The 17,285-nt window shown below is 31.8% G+C and overlaps 1 protein-coding gene across 1 annotated transcript in view; it reads right to left on the reverse strand.

Annotated features, from left to right (window-relative positions):
- The window catches only part of LOC138703805 (beta-1,3-glucan-binding protein-like), a 55,856-nt gene that overhangs the window by 18,495 nt on the left and 20,076 nt on the right, over positions 1 to 17,285 (reverse strand). The window contains exons 2-4 of the mRNA XM_069831994.1: positions 15,087 to 15,431; positions 12,512 to 12,666; positions 9,724 to 9,887 (exon numbers count right to left, since the gene is read on the reverse strand). Of these exons, the coding sequence (XP_069688095.1) occupies positions 9,724 to 9,887; positions 12,512 to 12,666; positions 15,087 to 15,284 (517 nt within the window). The 5' untranslated portion in view covers positions 15,285 to 15,431. The remainder of the gene's footprint in view (positions 1 to 9,723; positions 9,888 to 12,511; positions 12,667 to 15,086; positions 15,432 to 17,285) is intronic.

Consider the following 17,285-nt stretch of genomic DNA (forward strand, 5'->3'; position numbering starts at 1 on the left):
AAATTGAGGTTGATTATGTAAGCAACTTGTCAAGTTTGTTTTTAAGCAGGTATGCGGTAGTCTTCATTGAAGTTACGCAAACGTTTCTGCTGACAAGGAAATATTGTAAGAAATAAAGACAACCTACATATAGAATGTATCGACTCAGCTAATTCAAGTTCATGACTTACAGTATGTCGACATCTGATTACCTAATTGGAATAATAAGTTATTATTAAAATAAGACCTAAATAATTACAATTAAATTGTGAAAAGGAGCAGATAAAATAAGGTTTAATGTCTTAATGGTTATCACGATTGGTTTAAACATGCACTAAAACCAGACGTAAGTGCAAGTTTGAACCAATAAATTATTGAGATTTGCGATAAAATAATGAATCTAGGAAACTGTATATTTAGTATGTAGAACTACATTTGTTTATAGATCTTTTGTTATATTATTAAGTTTTGTACTTGTGAACTATATCAATAAATCAATATGTCAATATATGTCATAAAATACGCACACTAATATTATTACTTCATTACTCAGTTGATTCTGTATGCAGTTACGTCACGGAAGGTCATGCAAGGTTTAGTTTGGTTGCATTGTGTTTGGGAGTATAAAGTTGGTAACCAGCGTTAAGAAACTATTTGAGGTTAAGTCTGACAAGCATGCTGAAGTACGCGGTATTGGCCTCTTTAGGTTTTGTTTTTATATACTCTCTCTGATATCGAAGAATAAAGATGTTTCTTAATGAAGATTCTCTACGATCGTCGGCTATTTTAAATCAACAATATAATTAAACAGTTGCGATCGTCTTCTATTCTTTCCTAGCAGTAATACCAATCGTATTACACTATGGGTTTAACTTAACCGAGACTCTGTAATACGACACGTTGAGTTAAACTCACGGTTAGATTTAACTTAGGTTTAACATAACCTTTAGATTAACCGTATTTATAAAACCGGGCCTTAAATCTTAAATGCTAAAACTATATTTGAACAATAATGGTAGTGTGACTTTACAAGAACTGACATTCTTCAAAAGCACGTGATACTGAACACAGACCACGTGGGTGGGTGTAATGTTCTCGCTTTCCTAACAGATTACTTCCCATTCCCACTTCCGTAAAACGGTTCCGGTTACGTGTTAGTAGCTAGTCTCTTCCAACACATGTGATGCTGTAGTGTGCGCGAAAAATGCTGCGAGGTTGTGAAGTTCCTTGTAATTGTTAATTTGTGCGATTATTCAACAATGAATGGAACTGAAAACATATTATATACTAGCCGTACCCGTGCGCTCCGCTGCACCTGTTAGAAATAAATATAAAGTAATTACATAATTAAAATAGGACGTTTGATCCAGGGAACAAATTTTACAACAGCGCAAGATAATCTGCTTCGCTCATTACCCAATTTTTTTTTTGCATTGCATTTATTGCATATATATTTTATGTATTTTAACACGATTCAATTGAGCATAGTTAAAATTTGAATTATAAAATAATGGATTGCTAAGTTAACGTACTATTACTGCATACTAAATCAATACACTCTCGTTGTTCGTTAATTCTCTGAGATTAAAATGAGTGTACATAAATATTGTTTTAAGAAATACAGAAAACGAAAGTACAAAATAGCCTATCACATTTTCTGTGTATAAGAAGCTATTTTAATCTTACCTGTCCTCGATTTACTCAGACGTTACTGTAATAACATTATAGCAATATGTCCATCTAGAGAAACTACACTTTCATATGGTGAAATAATAATTAATTATACAAATCGGTTAATTTAGCTTCTGATATTACTTCATACAAACACAGAAAAATTCTCTGTAGGCTATGTTTAATTGCTTTCGATTGTTGATGTCCAAGTCCCCTGTTTCGATTGTTGTTGTCCAAGGCCCCTTATAGACGAAGTCATTTGTTCTTAATTCATTACACGACCTTAGATGGCAGTTATTTCAATTTTAAAACTCATTTATCTCATTAAATATCAGTCCTATCAAAATTTTTCAAGGAATAAAACTTATCGAAAATTATTTTTAAAGAAACTTTTGTTGTGTAACATTTTTCACAAAAATCAATAATAAGCGAGATATTTCGATTTATTTAATTCAGACCCTCCCTTATAACCCCTCCTTTTAAATAATGTATTTTGAATGCCATATAGCCTAAAACCTAAGTTACAACGAACTTAATTTATATTCCAATTTTCATCGAAATCGGTTCAGCCATTATCGCGTGAAAAGGTAACAAACATACAGACAGACAGACAGACAGACATACAAACAAAAATGTCAAAAAAGCGATTTTCGGTTTCAGGGTGGTTAATTATATATGTTAGGACCAATTATTTTTGGAAAATCGAAAATTACCAGAAAAATTTCGGCTACAGATTTATTATTATTACAGATTTTGGACAATTTAGAAAACTCAGTTTACAAGAACAGATTATTGCTATACAGAAGGGAAGGCCAACCCCAACACTACCTGGTCTTACATGTATGCTTGTAGGCTAATTTGTAGCATGTTTCATTCAAGAAGGTGTCATTTAGTGCTGTTAACTTCTTTCCTCCTCTTAAGAAATATGCAGGAGCCGCCACTGGCGGCGTGGTGTAAAGCGTCATGCCTTCTTTACGGAATGAACATTGGTTAAAGAGCTCAGTGAGGAAGAAATTTTTTCATGAAATTTCGGCGGGTGCCCACCCAGCATCGTGATGAATTTGAATGGCTACAATGAGTAGCAATATCCGGTTGCGAAATCCACTTATAATGGCTGATGGTGAAGTGTATCAACATCGGTTAAAAACGCAGTAATCGTAGATTATGAAGCGACGGTTAAACAGTAACAGTGGTTAAAATGTAATTTGTGTGCACCATTCATAATCACAGATTACTTAAACATGGCTAGCTGACACCTCATTTAACCAGAGTAAAGTCTATGCTGGTGTACTGTTTCTACAAAATGACTAAAGGAAAGCATCCATATCGCTGCAAAGATAATAGTCAACGTCTAAAAATGACTGCGCTCACTCCGTTCTACACCGAAATGAACGTGTCCATTTTCGCTTTGCATTTGTTTGCCTTTGGGCGCTGTTATATTTGCGAGTTGCATTTCTTTGCTGTTAGGTTAAAATCGTACAAAATAGAAAATTGAATGCAAAAATGATTATATCCCAATGTGTGGTTGAAGTGTCGCTAGACTTAATTACTAGAATTTAAATATATTATATAAAAAGATGGAATATCTGTAAAGGAAAAGGATGCAGAAGATTAATAGGAATGTGTATACGATCAAGTACCTCATTTACACGAGGGAACTGTTCATTATTCTAAGATCCATAAATAACCTCTCTTTCTTCAGCCAGTGACAGAGAAAGAGATATTCGAGTATTCCCTCTTAAAATACAGAAAATATCAGTTACATAGAATCGTAATATAAGCAGCCGAACCATAGGAGAAATATGACTGTTTTTGTGTTATTTCAAGTGATCCATTTGTAGATTTTGATAAACGAAATCCCTCCTGAAATTTTCTGTCACCTAATTCCTCGTAAGAATTCTCTCTTTCCACTAAAGAACCTTCACGCTCACGCTCTATCCAAGTAATTCAAGTACTGTACAATAATAATCGTCTTCGAAATAAACATCTGTGGCTGTGGCCGCCATTTTGCTTTACTTGCTCTACTAATCACTGGTTATCTCTTTTAACCGCTCGAATATGGCCGGTTAGAGATTACTGTGGTTAACCTCCTATTTAAGTCGTAACCGAGGTCGATCCACTGTAAAAATGCTTAACCAGAGGTTAGGTGACAATTTTAACTGGTGGTTATACTAACTGACGTTGATGCACGTGGGCATGAGTGTTTCATCATGCTGACCATACGTTATTACCATACCAATTGGAAGATCATTGACCTCTGCTGAGGCATGTGGACTCAAGTACAGCAGTTGGCTGGTGGTCCTTTATGGCCTGTCGCGCCACGATAAAAAATTGAAATGGTTTGGACGTCTTGCAAAAATATAAAATGAAAGACGTTCGAAGATAAATTTAAATGTGAGCAAGATCGACGGACGAAAGAGTCGTGGAATGATGATGTAAGAGAAACTATACTGTTGACCTTGAATTGAAACCGAAACTGAAAACAGAAATCTGCAGTGCTTGGATACGACGAGACAACCAGCAGGCGTAAAAACCCAAATCTTCTTATTACACCTTAACAAATGGTGGGACTCCCTCGTCACGTGGTCAGCAAAAAGCAAGGTCACTTCCTGATTGAAGTGGAACGAGCACAAAAAGGATAAATGCCAGTTGCCAATTTCAACTTTTATGCTTTGAATGCATCCCGGATATTATGGTAAGAAAACTTATACAGTGTGTTCCGTCACGAAGCTGACATCTTTTGACGGCGTGTTTGAATGGAAATTCTAACCAAGAGTTTATAACACACCATAGCTCGATTCGACTTTGTTGTGAATTGAAGTACTAGGCCTATTGAACCTGCAGATATCGTGCAGGTAAATGAAATGCTTAGTTTGACTCCAGCGGGGGTCTGTCAGTTTTTGTTCCTTTTATGTACTGACTGAAGTATGAGATTATGTGTAGTGACCAGAATACTGTACAATACGAAATGGAAATATAAAAATTAGAAATTTATCCTTTGAAAAAGTGGAAAAATTCAAATATCCTGGGACAACAGTAACAAATATAAATGACACTCGAGAGGAAATTAAACGCAGAATAAATAGTCATATGGGAAATGGGGGAGAAGGCTATTCAGTAATCTATACTAATAATAAATCTGTAGCCAAAATTATTCCGGTAATTTTCGATTTTCCAAAAATAATTGGTGTTAACATGTATAATTAACCATCCTGAAACCGAAAATCGCTTTTTTGAAATTTTTGTTTGCATGTCTGTCTGTCTGTCTGGATGTTTGTTATCTTTTCACGCGATAATGGCTGAACCGATTTATATGAAAACTTAAATATAAATTAAGTTCGTTGTAACTTAGATTTTAGGCTATATGACATTCAAAATACTTTATTTAAAACGGTGGAGTATAAGGGTGCCTGAATTAAATAAACCGAAATATCTCGCTTATTATTGATTTTTGTGGAAAATGTTGCATAACAAAAGTTTCTTTAAAAATGGTTTCCGATAGGTTTCATTCGAAGCAAAATTTTGATGGGACCAAATTGCACCAAAAACGGATGTTCTCTGAACCAAATGATCATATTTGATTTATTTGCATGTAATAACAATTCAGAAATATGTTAAAGGAATTATCATTGCACTATATGAGTGGTATCTGGACCAAAATGATCGCACTTTCATTATTTAAATACAATTTAAATTAAGTGACATATTAAACGATTTATCCTTCTATCAAACACGAATGTTCCCTGGATCAAATGTCCTATTTTAATTATGTAATTACTTTATATTTATTTCTAACAAGTGCAGCGGAGCGCACGGGTACAGCTAGTCTTTATATAAAGCAACGAGTCACAGTCAAGATAGGAGAAGAAATGTCAGAAGGAAGTGAAATAGGGAGAGGAGTACATCAAGGATGCCCATTGTCACCTATCCTGTTCAATATCTACTTGGAGGATTTAGTAAAAACTGTTTTCAGAACATAGGAGGAGTGATAGTAGGAGGAAGAAGAATAAAGTGCGTAACATTTGCAGATGATATGGCTTTGTTAGCAGAAGAGGAGATGATGGGATATGTTACAGGAGCTAAATGTCAGCTGTGAGCAGTATGGGATGAAGATAAATGAAAATAAGACAAACACCATGGTCATACGAAGAAAAATAAGGAAGGTAAACTTGCGAATTCTAAATGAGGCAGTAGAGCAAGGGGACAGCTTCAAACACTTGGAGTGTACTGTAAGCAGTAACATGAGCTGCTGCCAGGAAGTCAAAAGAAGCATATCAATGGCCAAGGAAGATTTTAATAGAAAAAGGTACATGTTGCGGACCTCTGGAGAAAGAACTAAGGAAGAGACTAGTGAAGTGCTTTGTATGGATTGTGGCATTGTATGGAGCAGAAACATGGACATTACGACGAAGTGAAAAGAAGCGACTAGAAGGATTTGAAATGTAGATATGTAGAAGAATGGAACGTGTGAAGTGGACAGACAGAATAAGAAATGGAGCTGTGTTGGAAAGAGATGGTGAAGAAAGAATGATGCTGAAACTGATCAAGAAGAGAAAAAGGAATTGGTTGGGTCACTGGCTAAGAAGAAACTGCTTACTGAAGGATGCACTGGAAGGAATGGTGAACGGGAGAAGAGTTCGGGGCAGAAGAAGATATCAGATGATAGACGACATTAAGATATATGGATCATATGAGGAGACAAAGAGGAAGGCAGAAAATAGGAAATAAACGTAGAATTAACTCTATAAATAAATAAATAAATAAATAAATAAATAAATAAATAAATAAATAAATAAATAAATAAATAAATAAATAAATCTAGAACTACAAATAAAGACTATGCATTAAATAACGCCTACGACAATAAATAACGCCTACTATAATTGCCTTTCTTATGTTTCTGTTTTAAGTATTATAAATGTCTTAACATCCTGGCTACAGTAATAAGATTTTAAGCATGCGTCTAGCGTTGCGAAAAGTATGAGCTTAGGATGCACCACAACAAAAACATGAAAATTATTGTCCTTTTGTGTCTTTAGAAGTACACGTTAAAGAAAACGAAGAAAATCACTCAATTTTCACTCTCATTCTCAACGCTATAATAATAATAATAATAATAATAATAATAATAATAATAATAATAATAATAATAATAATAATAATAATAAATAATAATAACTGTAATTGGCCTTGTGCTGTTGTTTTTGCACGTTAATATTCTAAATAAATAAATAAATAAATTATTATTTCGAATACTCTCTCTGATCCATTTAATATTATTTGTGGTGTGCCCCAAGGCTCAACTTTAGGACCTCTTCTATTGTTAATCTTCATTGATGACATTTGCAAAAGAATAAGTTCTGACTATCTATTATTCGCTGATGATCTTAAAATTTTTCGAAAAATCAATACTGTTGCCGACTGTCAATTTCTTCAGGATGACATTAATTCAATTACCAAATGGTCAGTTGATAACGGGATGATGATTAATGAATCCAAAACTTACGTAGGCCTAATATTATTTTCAAGGAAAACCTCTACACAAAAATATAACCATCATCTAAAAAATGTATTAATTAACAGAAAAGATTGTATTAGAGACCTCGGTGTATTAATACACAATACATTATATTTTCATAACCACATTGATTATATTTATAACCACGCAATAAGAATGTTAGGAATAATACTTACTTACTTACTTACAAATGGCTTTTAAGGAACCCGAAGGTTCATTGCCGCCCTCACATAAGCCCGCCATTGGTCCCTATCCTGTGCAAGATTAATCCAGTCCCTATCATCATATCCCACCTCCCTCAAATCCATTTTAATATTATCTTCCCATCTACGTCTCGGCCTCCCCAAAGGTCTTTTCCCCTCTGGCCTCCCAACTAACACTCTATATGCATTTCTGGATTAGCCCATACGTGCTACATGCCCTGCCCATCGCAAACGTCTGGATTTAATGTTCCTAATTATGTCAGGTGAAGAATACAATGCGTGCAGTTCTGCGTTGTGTAACTTTCTCCATTCTCCTGTAACTTCATCCCTCTTAGCACCAAATATTTTCCTAAGCGCCTTATTCTCAAACACCCTTAACCTATTTTCCTCTCTCAGAGTGAGAGTCCAAGTTTCACAACCATAAAGAACAACCGGTAATATAACTGTTTTATAAATTCTAACTTTAAGATTTTTTGACAGCAGACTAGATGATAAAAGCTTCTCAAGCGAATAATAAACACGCATTTCCCATATTTATTCTGCGTTTAATTTCCTCCCGAGTATCATTTATATTTGTTACTGTTGCTCCAAGAAATTTGAATTTTTCCACCCCTTCGAAGGATAAATCTCCAACTTTTATATTTCCATTTCGTACAATATTCTGGTCACGAGACATAATTATATACTTTGTCTTTTCGGGATTTACTTCCATACCTATCTCTTTACTTGCTTCAAGTAAAATTTCCGTGTTTGCCCTAATCGTTTGTGAATTTTCTCCTAACATATTCACGTCATCCGCATAGACAAGAAGCTGATGTAACCCGTTCAATTCCAAACCCTGCCTGTTATCCTGAACTTTCCTAATGACATATTCTAGGGCAAAGTTAAAAAGTAAAGATGATAGTGCATCTCCTTGCTTTAGCCCGCAGTGAATTGGAAAAGCATCAGATAGAAACTGACCTATACGGACTCTGCTGTATGTTTCACTGAGACACTTTTTTATTTAATCGAACTAGTTTCTTGGGAATACCAAAGTCAATAAGAATATCATATAATACTTACCTCTTAACCGAGTCATATGCCTTTTTGAAATCTATGAATAACTGATGTACTGTACCCTTATACTCCCATTTTTTCTCCATTATCTGTCGAATATATGTTAGGAATAATTCGGTCAATTACTTATTCTTTTTCAACACCTGACTCTCTTTTAATACTATACTATACATTAGTGAGATAGAAACTCGAATATGCATCTGTAGTTTGGAACTCTATTACTAGTTCTGATTCGGCAAAACTAGAAAATATTCGAAGGAAATTTATTTCATTATGTTCGTACCGATTCCTGCCTAATAACTCTGAGTATAACTATGATAAATAATGCGAGCATTTTAAATGTCGAAGCATGTATGCCAGACGTCATGATCTCGATTACTTATTCCTATGTAAGGTCCTTAAAGGTGACATTAATTGTCAATCTTTCTTACACTGCGTCAGCCTTCGTATTCCTATGAAGGACATGAGACATCACAAACTCTTCTATATTACAAATTATAAATCTTCCTCGCCGGTTTCCAGATGTATTAAACATGCTAACTTACATGTAGGCGATTTCGATCCATTCAATGTATACAAGTATTACAATATGGCGATGTCTTTGCTAATATTATTTGCATAATCCTTATACACAAATTGGTAGTAAGAATCAACTCCTTTCCCTAATAATTTATAGTTTTAATTCTTGTAAATTAATTATTTAATCTATGTTCTTTATTTTGTTGTTAACTCAAGTATTTAATTTGTACCATAGTTGTTCATTTTAATGTATTAATTGTATCACTGTGCTGGACTTTTATTGGCCAATGGCTGTTGTCCAGCACATAGATAGATAGATAGATAGATAGATAGATAGATAGATAGATAGATAGATAGATAGATAGATAGATAGATAGATAGATAGATAGATAGATAGATAGATAGATGGATGGATGGATGGATGGATGGATGGATGGATGGATGGATGGATGGATGGATGGATGGATGGATGGATGGATAGATAGGAGGTAGACAGACAGACAGATAAATAAGTAACTAATAAATAAATAAATTATTATTAGTAGTAGTATTAGTATTATTAGTATTAGTATTACTACTACTACTACTACTACTACTACTACTACTACTACTACTACTACTACTACTACTACTACTACTACTACTACTAATAGAAACGGACGAGTTGGAAAAACAGTTCATCCAACAATGGCTTATTGTAAGGCACAGGTAAACTGTCTTTTATTCAATTTATCGAAACACATTAATAAATTCAGCAATTCATAAAGTGCAACTTACCAGGCCAGATCCAATCTCCAGCTGGCAGTTTGGCCCGCACTTCCACTCTGCCGTAACAGAAACTGAACGAATCTGGAGTTCGAATCCTGGCTGAGGTTATGGGGTTCAAAACGTTAGAAGGCGTCCCTCTTCTCTCGCACCCCCAGTCAGAGGGGTTTGTACACCTAAACAGACATGCGTACATTAATTAATATTGTGTGTGTCAATTTTGAGTCTTTACTCATTAAAACGTTAGTTATCCATCGGTATGACAATGCTAGGTTGAACGCTTGTCATCCCGCAAAACTGGGTATGAATCTTTGCGTTAACTAGAGTCGTACTTCTTATGGTGGAGGTCAGAAAGTTGGGAGTTTATCGGGACTTTTCCGTTTCCGGCAAACTTACAAATTTAATTACACTCCACTTCATCCTCCTTTAACTTTCATCTCACATAATTTCACCTCACTGGATATCTCCCTTAGAAATTACTGTAGTTAACCTTTTTTTAAGTCCTAAGTGAGATGAATGTACCCTAAAAATGTTCGCCAGAGTTTCGATGGCAATTTTAACTGGTGGTTACACTAACCGATGTTAATGCACGTGCCCACCGAAATATCTAGTATTTTTCAATGATTATTTCATTTACGAAAATGTTCCTTAAAATATCCTTCAGGTTTTAAGAAATTATTTATTTACTTATTTATTAACCTACTTAATTATTTATTTATATACCTACCACTTATTTATTTACCTGCTTATTTATTTATTTACCTGCTTATTTATTTATTAACTTATTTATTTACTTCATTATTTCCTTACTTAATTATTTGCATACTTATTTATTTGTTAACTTATTTATTTACTTAATTATTTCCTTACTTAATTATTTGCATACTTATTTATTTGTTAACTTATTTATTTACTTAATTATTTCCTTACTTAATTATTTGCATACTTATTTATTTGTTAACTTATTTATTTACTTAATTATTTCCTTACTTAATTATTTGCATACTTATTTATTTGTTAACTTATTTATTTACTTCATTATTTCCTTACTTAATTATTTGCATACTTATTTATTTGTTAACTTATTTATTTACTTAATTATTTCCTTACTTAATTATTTGCATACTTATTTATTTGTTAACTTATTTATTTACTTAATTATTTCCTTACTTAATTATTTGCATACTTATTTATTTGTTAACTTATTTATTTACTTAATTATTTCCTTACTTAATTATTTGCATACTTATTTATTTGCATACTTAATTATTTGCATACTTATTTATTTGCATACTTAATTATTTGCATACTTATTTATTTGCATACTTAATTATTTGCATACGTATTTATTTGCATACTTATTTATTTGCATACTTGTTTATTTGCATACTTGTTTATTTGCATACTTATTTATTTGCATACTTATTTATTTGCATACTTATTTATTTGCATACTTATTTATTTGCATACTTATTTATTTGCATACTTAATTATTTGCACACTTATTTATTTGCATACTTATTTATTTGCATACTTATTTATTTGCATACTTAATTATTTGCATACTTATTTATTTGCATACTTATTTATTTGCATACTTATTTATTTGCATACTTATTTATTTGCATACTTATTTATTTGCATACTTATTTATTTGCATAATTAATTATTTGCATACTTATTTATTTGCATACTTATTTATTTGCATACTTATTTATTTGCATACTTATTTATTTGCATACTTATTTATTTGCATACTTAATTATTTGAATACTTAATTATTTGCATACTTATTTATTTGCATACTTATTTATTTGCATACTTAATTATTTGCATACTTAATTATTTGCATACTTATTTATTTGCATACTTAATTATTTGCATACTTATTTATTTGCATACTTATTTATTTGCATACTTATTTATTTGCATACTTATTTATTTGCATACTTATTTATTTGCATAATTAATTATTTGCATACTTATTTATTTGCATACTTATTTATTTGCATACTTATTTATTTGCATACTTATTTATTTGCATACTTAATTATTTGCATACTTAATTATTTGCATACTTATTTATTTGCATACTTATTTATTTGCATACTTAATTATTTGCATACGTATTTATTTGCATACTTATTTATTTGCATACTTGTTTATTTGCATACTTGTTTATTTGCATACTTATTTATTTGCATACTTATTTATTTGCATACTTATTTATTTGCATACTTATTTATTTGCATACTTATTTATTTGCATACTTAATTATTTGCACACTTATTTATTTGCATACTTATTTATTTGCATACTTATTTATTTGCATACTTATTTATTTGCATACTTAATTATTTGCATAATTAATTATTTGCATACTTATTTATTTGCATACTTATTTATTTGCATACTTAATTATTTGCATACTTAATTATTTGCATACTTATTTATTTGCATACTTATTTATTTGTATACTTAATTATTTGCATACTTAATTATTTGCATACTTATTTATTTGCATACTTATTTATTTGCATACTTAATTATTTGTGTACTTATTTATTTATTTATTTACGTACTTATTTATTATTTATTTACTTATATGTTTGTGTATTGATTTATTTATTCATTTATTCATCCATGTATCTATTCATTCATTATATATTTATGTGAACAAATGGTAGGCATTGTGACAACAGTCACTTGCCCATAAGTTAGCCTCTAGCGTCCAGTACCTCTGGGTTACAACGGGTTTCATACTTTGTTAGAAGCAAGAGAATGCATAATATGTACTTACTCGTCCGCTGGAGATCCGCCGTACAGTCTGAGGGTTCCTGACGTCAGGAATCTTTCTCCATACTTATCAGAGGTCAGAGTGGGCTGGATGAACAGTGTCTCATCCTTCACGTAACTGTTGGAACGATTATTGACGTAGACCTGGAACTCCCAGTTCTGTAACAGACGTCAATAAATGTTTCATGATTAATAGTAATAAACACATTGTCTCAATTTTTTTAAAATTGTACTGAAACTCCTAGCATTTGTTTTACAGAGACATTAGGAGAAAACATACAGCGAGTTTCGAACCCAGCACAGCAGGGTATCGTAACGACTATATAGAAAAGGAGTGTGTAGCCACTATGTGCAGCAGGGCTACTAAATGTTCGTGCAATGAGAGATGATGAATTAGGATTAAACTTAACACGTTTATACTCATTTTTCTTCAGGATTAAAAAGAAGAAAAATTGGTTTACAACAGCTGAAATAAGATGTAAAAAACGAAGCATATGAAACAAAATTAATTGTATATAAGAGTTTTTCAATATTTGATTAAAATCTTATTTATTTATTTATTTATTTATTTATTTATTTATTTATTTATTTATTTATCATTTATTTATTTATTTATTTTTATTTATGTTTTAATTACTTATGCACTTATTTATTTACTTAGGCCTACTTAATAACTTCATTCATTCATTCATTCATTCATTCATTCATTCATTCATTCATTCATTCATTCATTCATTCATTCATTCAGTAATTCATTCATTCATTCATTCATTCATTCATTCATTCATTCATTCATTCATTCATTCATTCATTTATTTATTTCTTTACTTATTTATTTATTTACTCGTTTACTCACTTATTCATTTATTTATTTATTTTATATTTACTTATTTACTTACTTATTTACTTATTTATTTATTTATTTATTTATTTACTCGTTTAGTCGCTTACTCCTCATTCATTTATTTATTTATTTTTTTATTTACTTATTTACTTACTGTACTTATTTATTTACTCATTCATTCATTCATTCATTCATTCATTTTTATTTACTTATTTACTTACTTATTTATAATAATAATAATAATAATAATAATAATAATAATAATAATGATTTATTTAACCTGGCAGAGTTAAGGCCATACGGCTTCTCTAACACTCAACACTCAACTGCGTAAAACTGCGTTACAAAAAACACTACAAATTACAAAGTACACTACAATTTTACACACAAAACTGAATAAGATAATAATAATAAAATGTAAACAACAAGTAAGTAGAAATCAGACATAATATATAACATACAGAAAGAAAGAAAAAAGCATAATAAAATGTGAACAGCAGGTCAAAATAAATGAGACATACAAAGTATAAAAAATAAGACAATTATTGATAATAATAATGATAATAATAATAATAGTAATAAAATAGTGCAGTACAAAGCATACAATGATTACAATATTTTTAAGTACACACAGTAAGGAAAATCATGGTTATATATAGCTAAACTTATTACATTATAGATATACCATTATCGGAAAATATGAAAACAAAAATATAAAATAAGTTAAATATCACTAGAACATAAAAAATATATTTATTTGCTCGTTTACTCACTTATTTATTTCTTTATTCATTCATTCGTTTATTTATTTATTTATTTATTTACTTATTTACTTATTCATTCATTCATTCATTCGTTTATTTATTTATTTACTTATTTATTTATTTACTTACTTATTTATTTACTTATTATTTATTTACTCGTTTACTCACTTATTCATTTATTTATTTATTTTTGACTTATTTACTTAGTTATTTATGTACTCATTTATTTATTTATTTACTTATTCATTCGTTTATTTATTTACTTATTTACTTACTTATTCATTTACTTATTTACTTATTCATTCACTCATTCACACGTTTATTTATTTATTTATTTATTTACTTCCTTATTTATTTATTTACTTATTTACCTACTTATTCATTTACTTATTTACTTATTCATTCATTCATTCGTTTATTTATTTATTTACTTATTCATTTATTTACTTACTTATTTATTTACTCGTTTACTGAATTATTCATTTATTCATTCATTTATTTTTTATATACTTATTTACTTACTTACTTATTTATGTACTTATTTATTTAGTTGCTCGTTTACTCCTTTACTCATTCATTCATTCATTCATTCATTCATTCATTCATTCATTCATTCATTCATTCATTCATTCATTCATTCATTCATTCAATCGGAGAGGATTAAGAGCATGTGGCCTTCTCTTTCATCCTACCAGATAACACATACAAATACGTAGTGACAAGAATAGTAGGCCTACAAATTCTAATAGATGAACAGGGTCAAAAAATACTATAGAGCACTTATTAAGCTATTGAAGAAAGGAAAAGGACAACATAGTTGAAATATTATTTAATTATTAAAATTGTTCACAATTCATATTATCGGTATTTTAAATTTTCTGTATTATTATTATTGTTATTATTATTATTATTATTATTATTATTATTATATGAACGGGTAAATAATTTCAAACAATAACTGCTGTACTCACCCCTCCGCCCGCCGCCGTGATCTCGTGGCTCCAGGTGCTGAAATTGAACTGTCTGAAGTTCTCGTCGAAGATCAGATCTCCGCTGCAGATGCTGGCCGGCGCCCTGGAGCCGCTCGCCCTGGTGATGGAGGCGATGCATTGCGCAGACACTACTGACATTGAAGCCGCGCTCACCAGCAGAAGCGCGAGGACGTGCATGGCGGGTGGAGTGCGCTGGCAGGGCCTGGATGCTGGTATTTATCGCGGCGCGTGGCAATAGGCTGGGTGGCGTGACGTGTTGCTGGACTTCACCAGCGACTTCGGCGATAAGAGCAGGAATCGCTGTCGTGCATTATCAAGGACTGACTATATCAATCAGGACAGACAGAGAAAGCCTTCATGTAAAAGTTTGCCACCCTGGAGGACTGCGTATAAACTTTCGGCATTTGCGTCGGCTTCCAAAAAGTTGCCATGCTTACGTTCCGTTGGTTCAATCCCGGGCTAGAGCGATGATATTTTAAGGGGGGAGAATGGTATTTTTTAAAACTTTTGTGCGAGATCGTGCGCATTTGCTTGTTTTCCGCACAGAACCAATACGCGGTAAGTGTGAAATACCACATTCAGTATTCCCAACGTAACACACATAACAATTTCCCTCTTCTTACCGCTTAAGCGCCATATAAATTTTACTGCTTTAGGATTCTAACATATTATTTTTAGAGACGTTTAACATACTTACTTACTTACTTACAAATGGCTTTTAAGGAACCCGAAGGTTCATTGCCGCCCTCACATAAGCCCGCCAGCGGTCCCTATCCAGTGCAAGGTTAATCCAGTCTCTATCATCATATCCCACCTCCCTCAAATCCATTTTAATATTATCCTCCCATCTACGTCTCGGCCTCCCTAAAGGTCTTTTTCCCTCCGGTCTCCCAACTAACACTCTATATGCATTTCTGGATTCGCCCATACGTGCTACATGCCCTGCCCATCTCAAACGTCTGGATTTAATGTTCCTAATTATGTCAGGTGAAGAATACAATGCGTGCAGTTCTGTGTTGTGTAACTTTCTCCGTTCTCCTGTAACTTCATCCCGCTTAGCCCCAAATATTTTCCTAAGCACCTTATTCTCAAATACCCTGAACCTATGTTCCTCTCTCAGAGTGAGAGTCCAAGTTTCACAACCATACAGAAGAACCGGTAATATGACTGTTTTATAAATTCTAACTTTCAGATTCTTGGACAGCATACTGGATAATAAGAGCTTCTCAACCGAATAATAACACGCATTTCCCATATTTATTCTGCGTTTAATTGCCTCCCGAGTGTCATTTATATTTGTTACTGTTGCTCCAAGATATTTGAATTTTTCCACCTCTTCGAAGGATAAATCTCCAATTTTTATATTTCCATTTCGTACAATATTCTGGTCACGAGACAGACGTTTAACATAGTAATAATAATTATAAATTGAAAACTTACCACTGCAATTTCACCTAAATTGCAATGTTAATTATTGTTTTTAAATATTTGCAAAAATTAAGTAAAGTCTCCTACTCCACGAAACTTATTGAATTCCTGATACAAGTAACATTAAGGAAGCCGTGAAAAAATCAACAAGATTTCAGATGCCGATGTTATTACTGCAATATGTTATTATAAATAATATTGTTAAAATATTAAAATGAAAAATAAATCATTAAATAACCTTACCGTTTGTTTTAAGTTCGCATTTATAGACTGGGGGAAAAAAAAGACAGACGTATATCACGACTTGCTGGAGTATAGTAAACACAGAAAACATTTTATAGCAACAATGTTGAAGAAAGATATTTTGGATTTCCGAAGTTGCCGTCATTAAACAGAAACCAACATGGAGATTTCATTGCAACTAATTAGAAATTTGTCTTTCAGGTATGTAATAAACGATCTTCGCACAAAATAATGTACGATACACGAGCGGTATGTTTCTTTCCATGTTCTCAGAAATTAAAAAAGCTCAACTACGTTTCGCTTTTTCAATCATTTCCTCGAACATGAAAACGTCAACATACCGCTCTTTTAACGCATATTACTATTTTCCTATTTGGTGTAAAATATTAATTTTTTGTATGTAGAGAGCTCATAGCTGTGGCAACTCAACCAAATAAAATATTACTAGTGGCTTGTGCAGCAAATGCTCCAAACTAAGTTCATTAGACGTTCAAATAAATATTTTTC

The sequence above is a fragment of the Periplaneta americana genome, chromosome 7 (assembly GCF_040183065.1).
Source record: "Periplaneta americana isolate PAMFEO1 chromosome 7, P.americana_PAMFEO1_priV1, whole genome shotgun sequence".
Lineage (NCBI taxonomy): Eukaryota > Metazoa > Arthropoda > Insecta > Blattodea > Blattidae > Periplaneta > Periplaneta americana.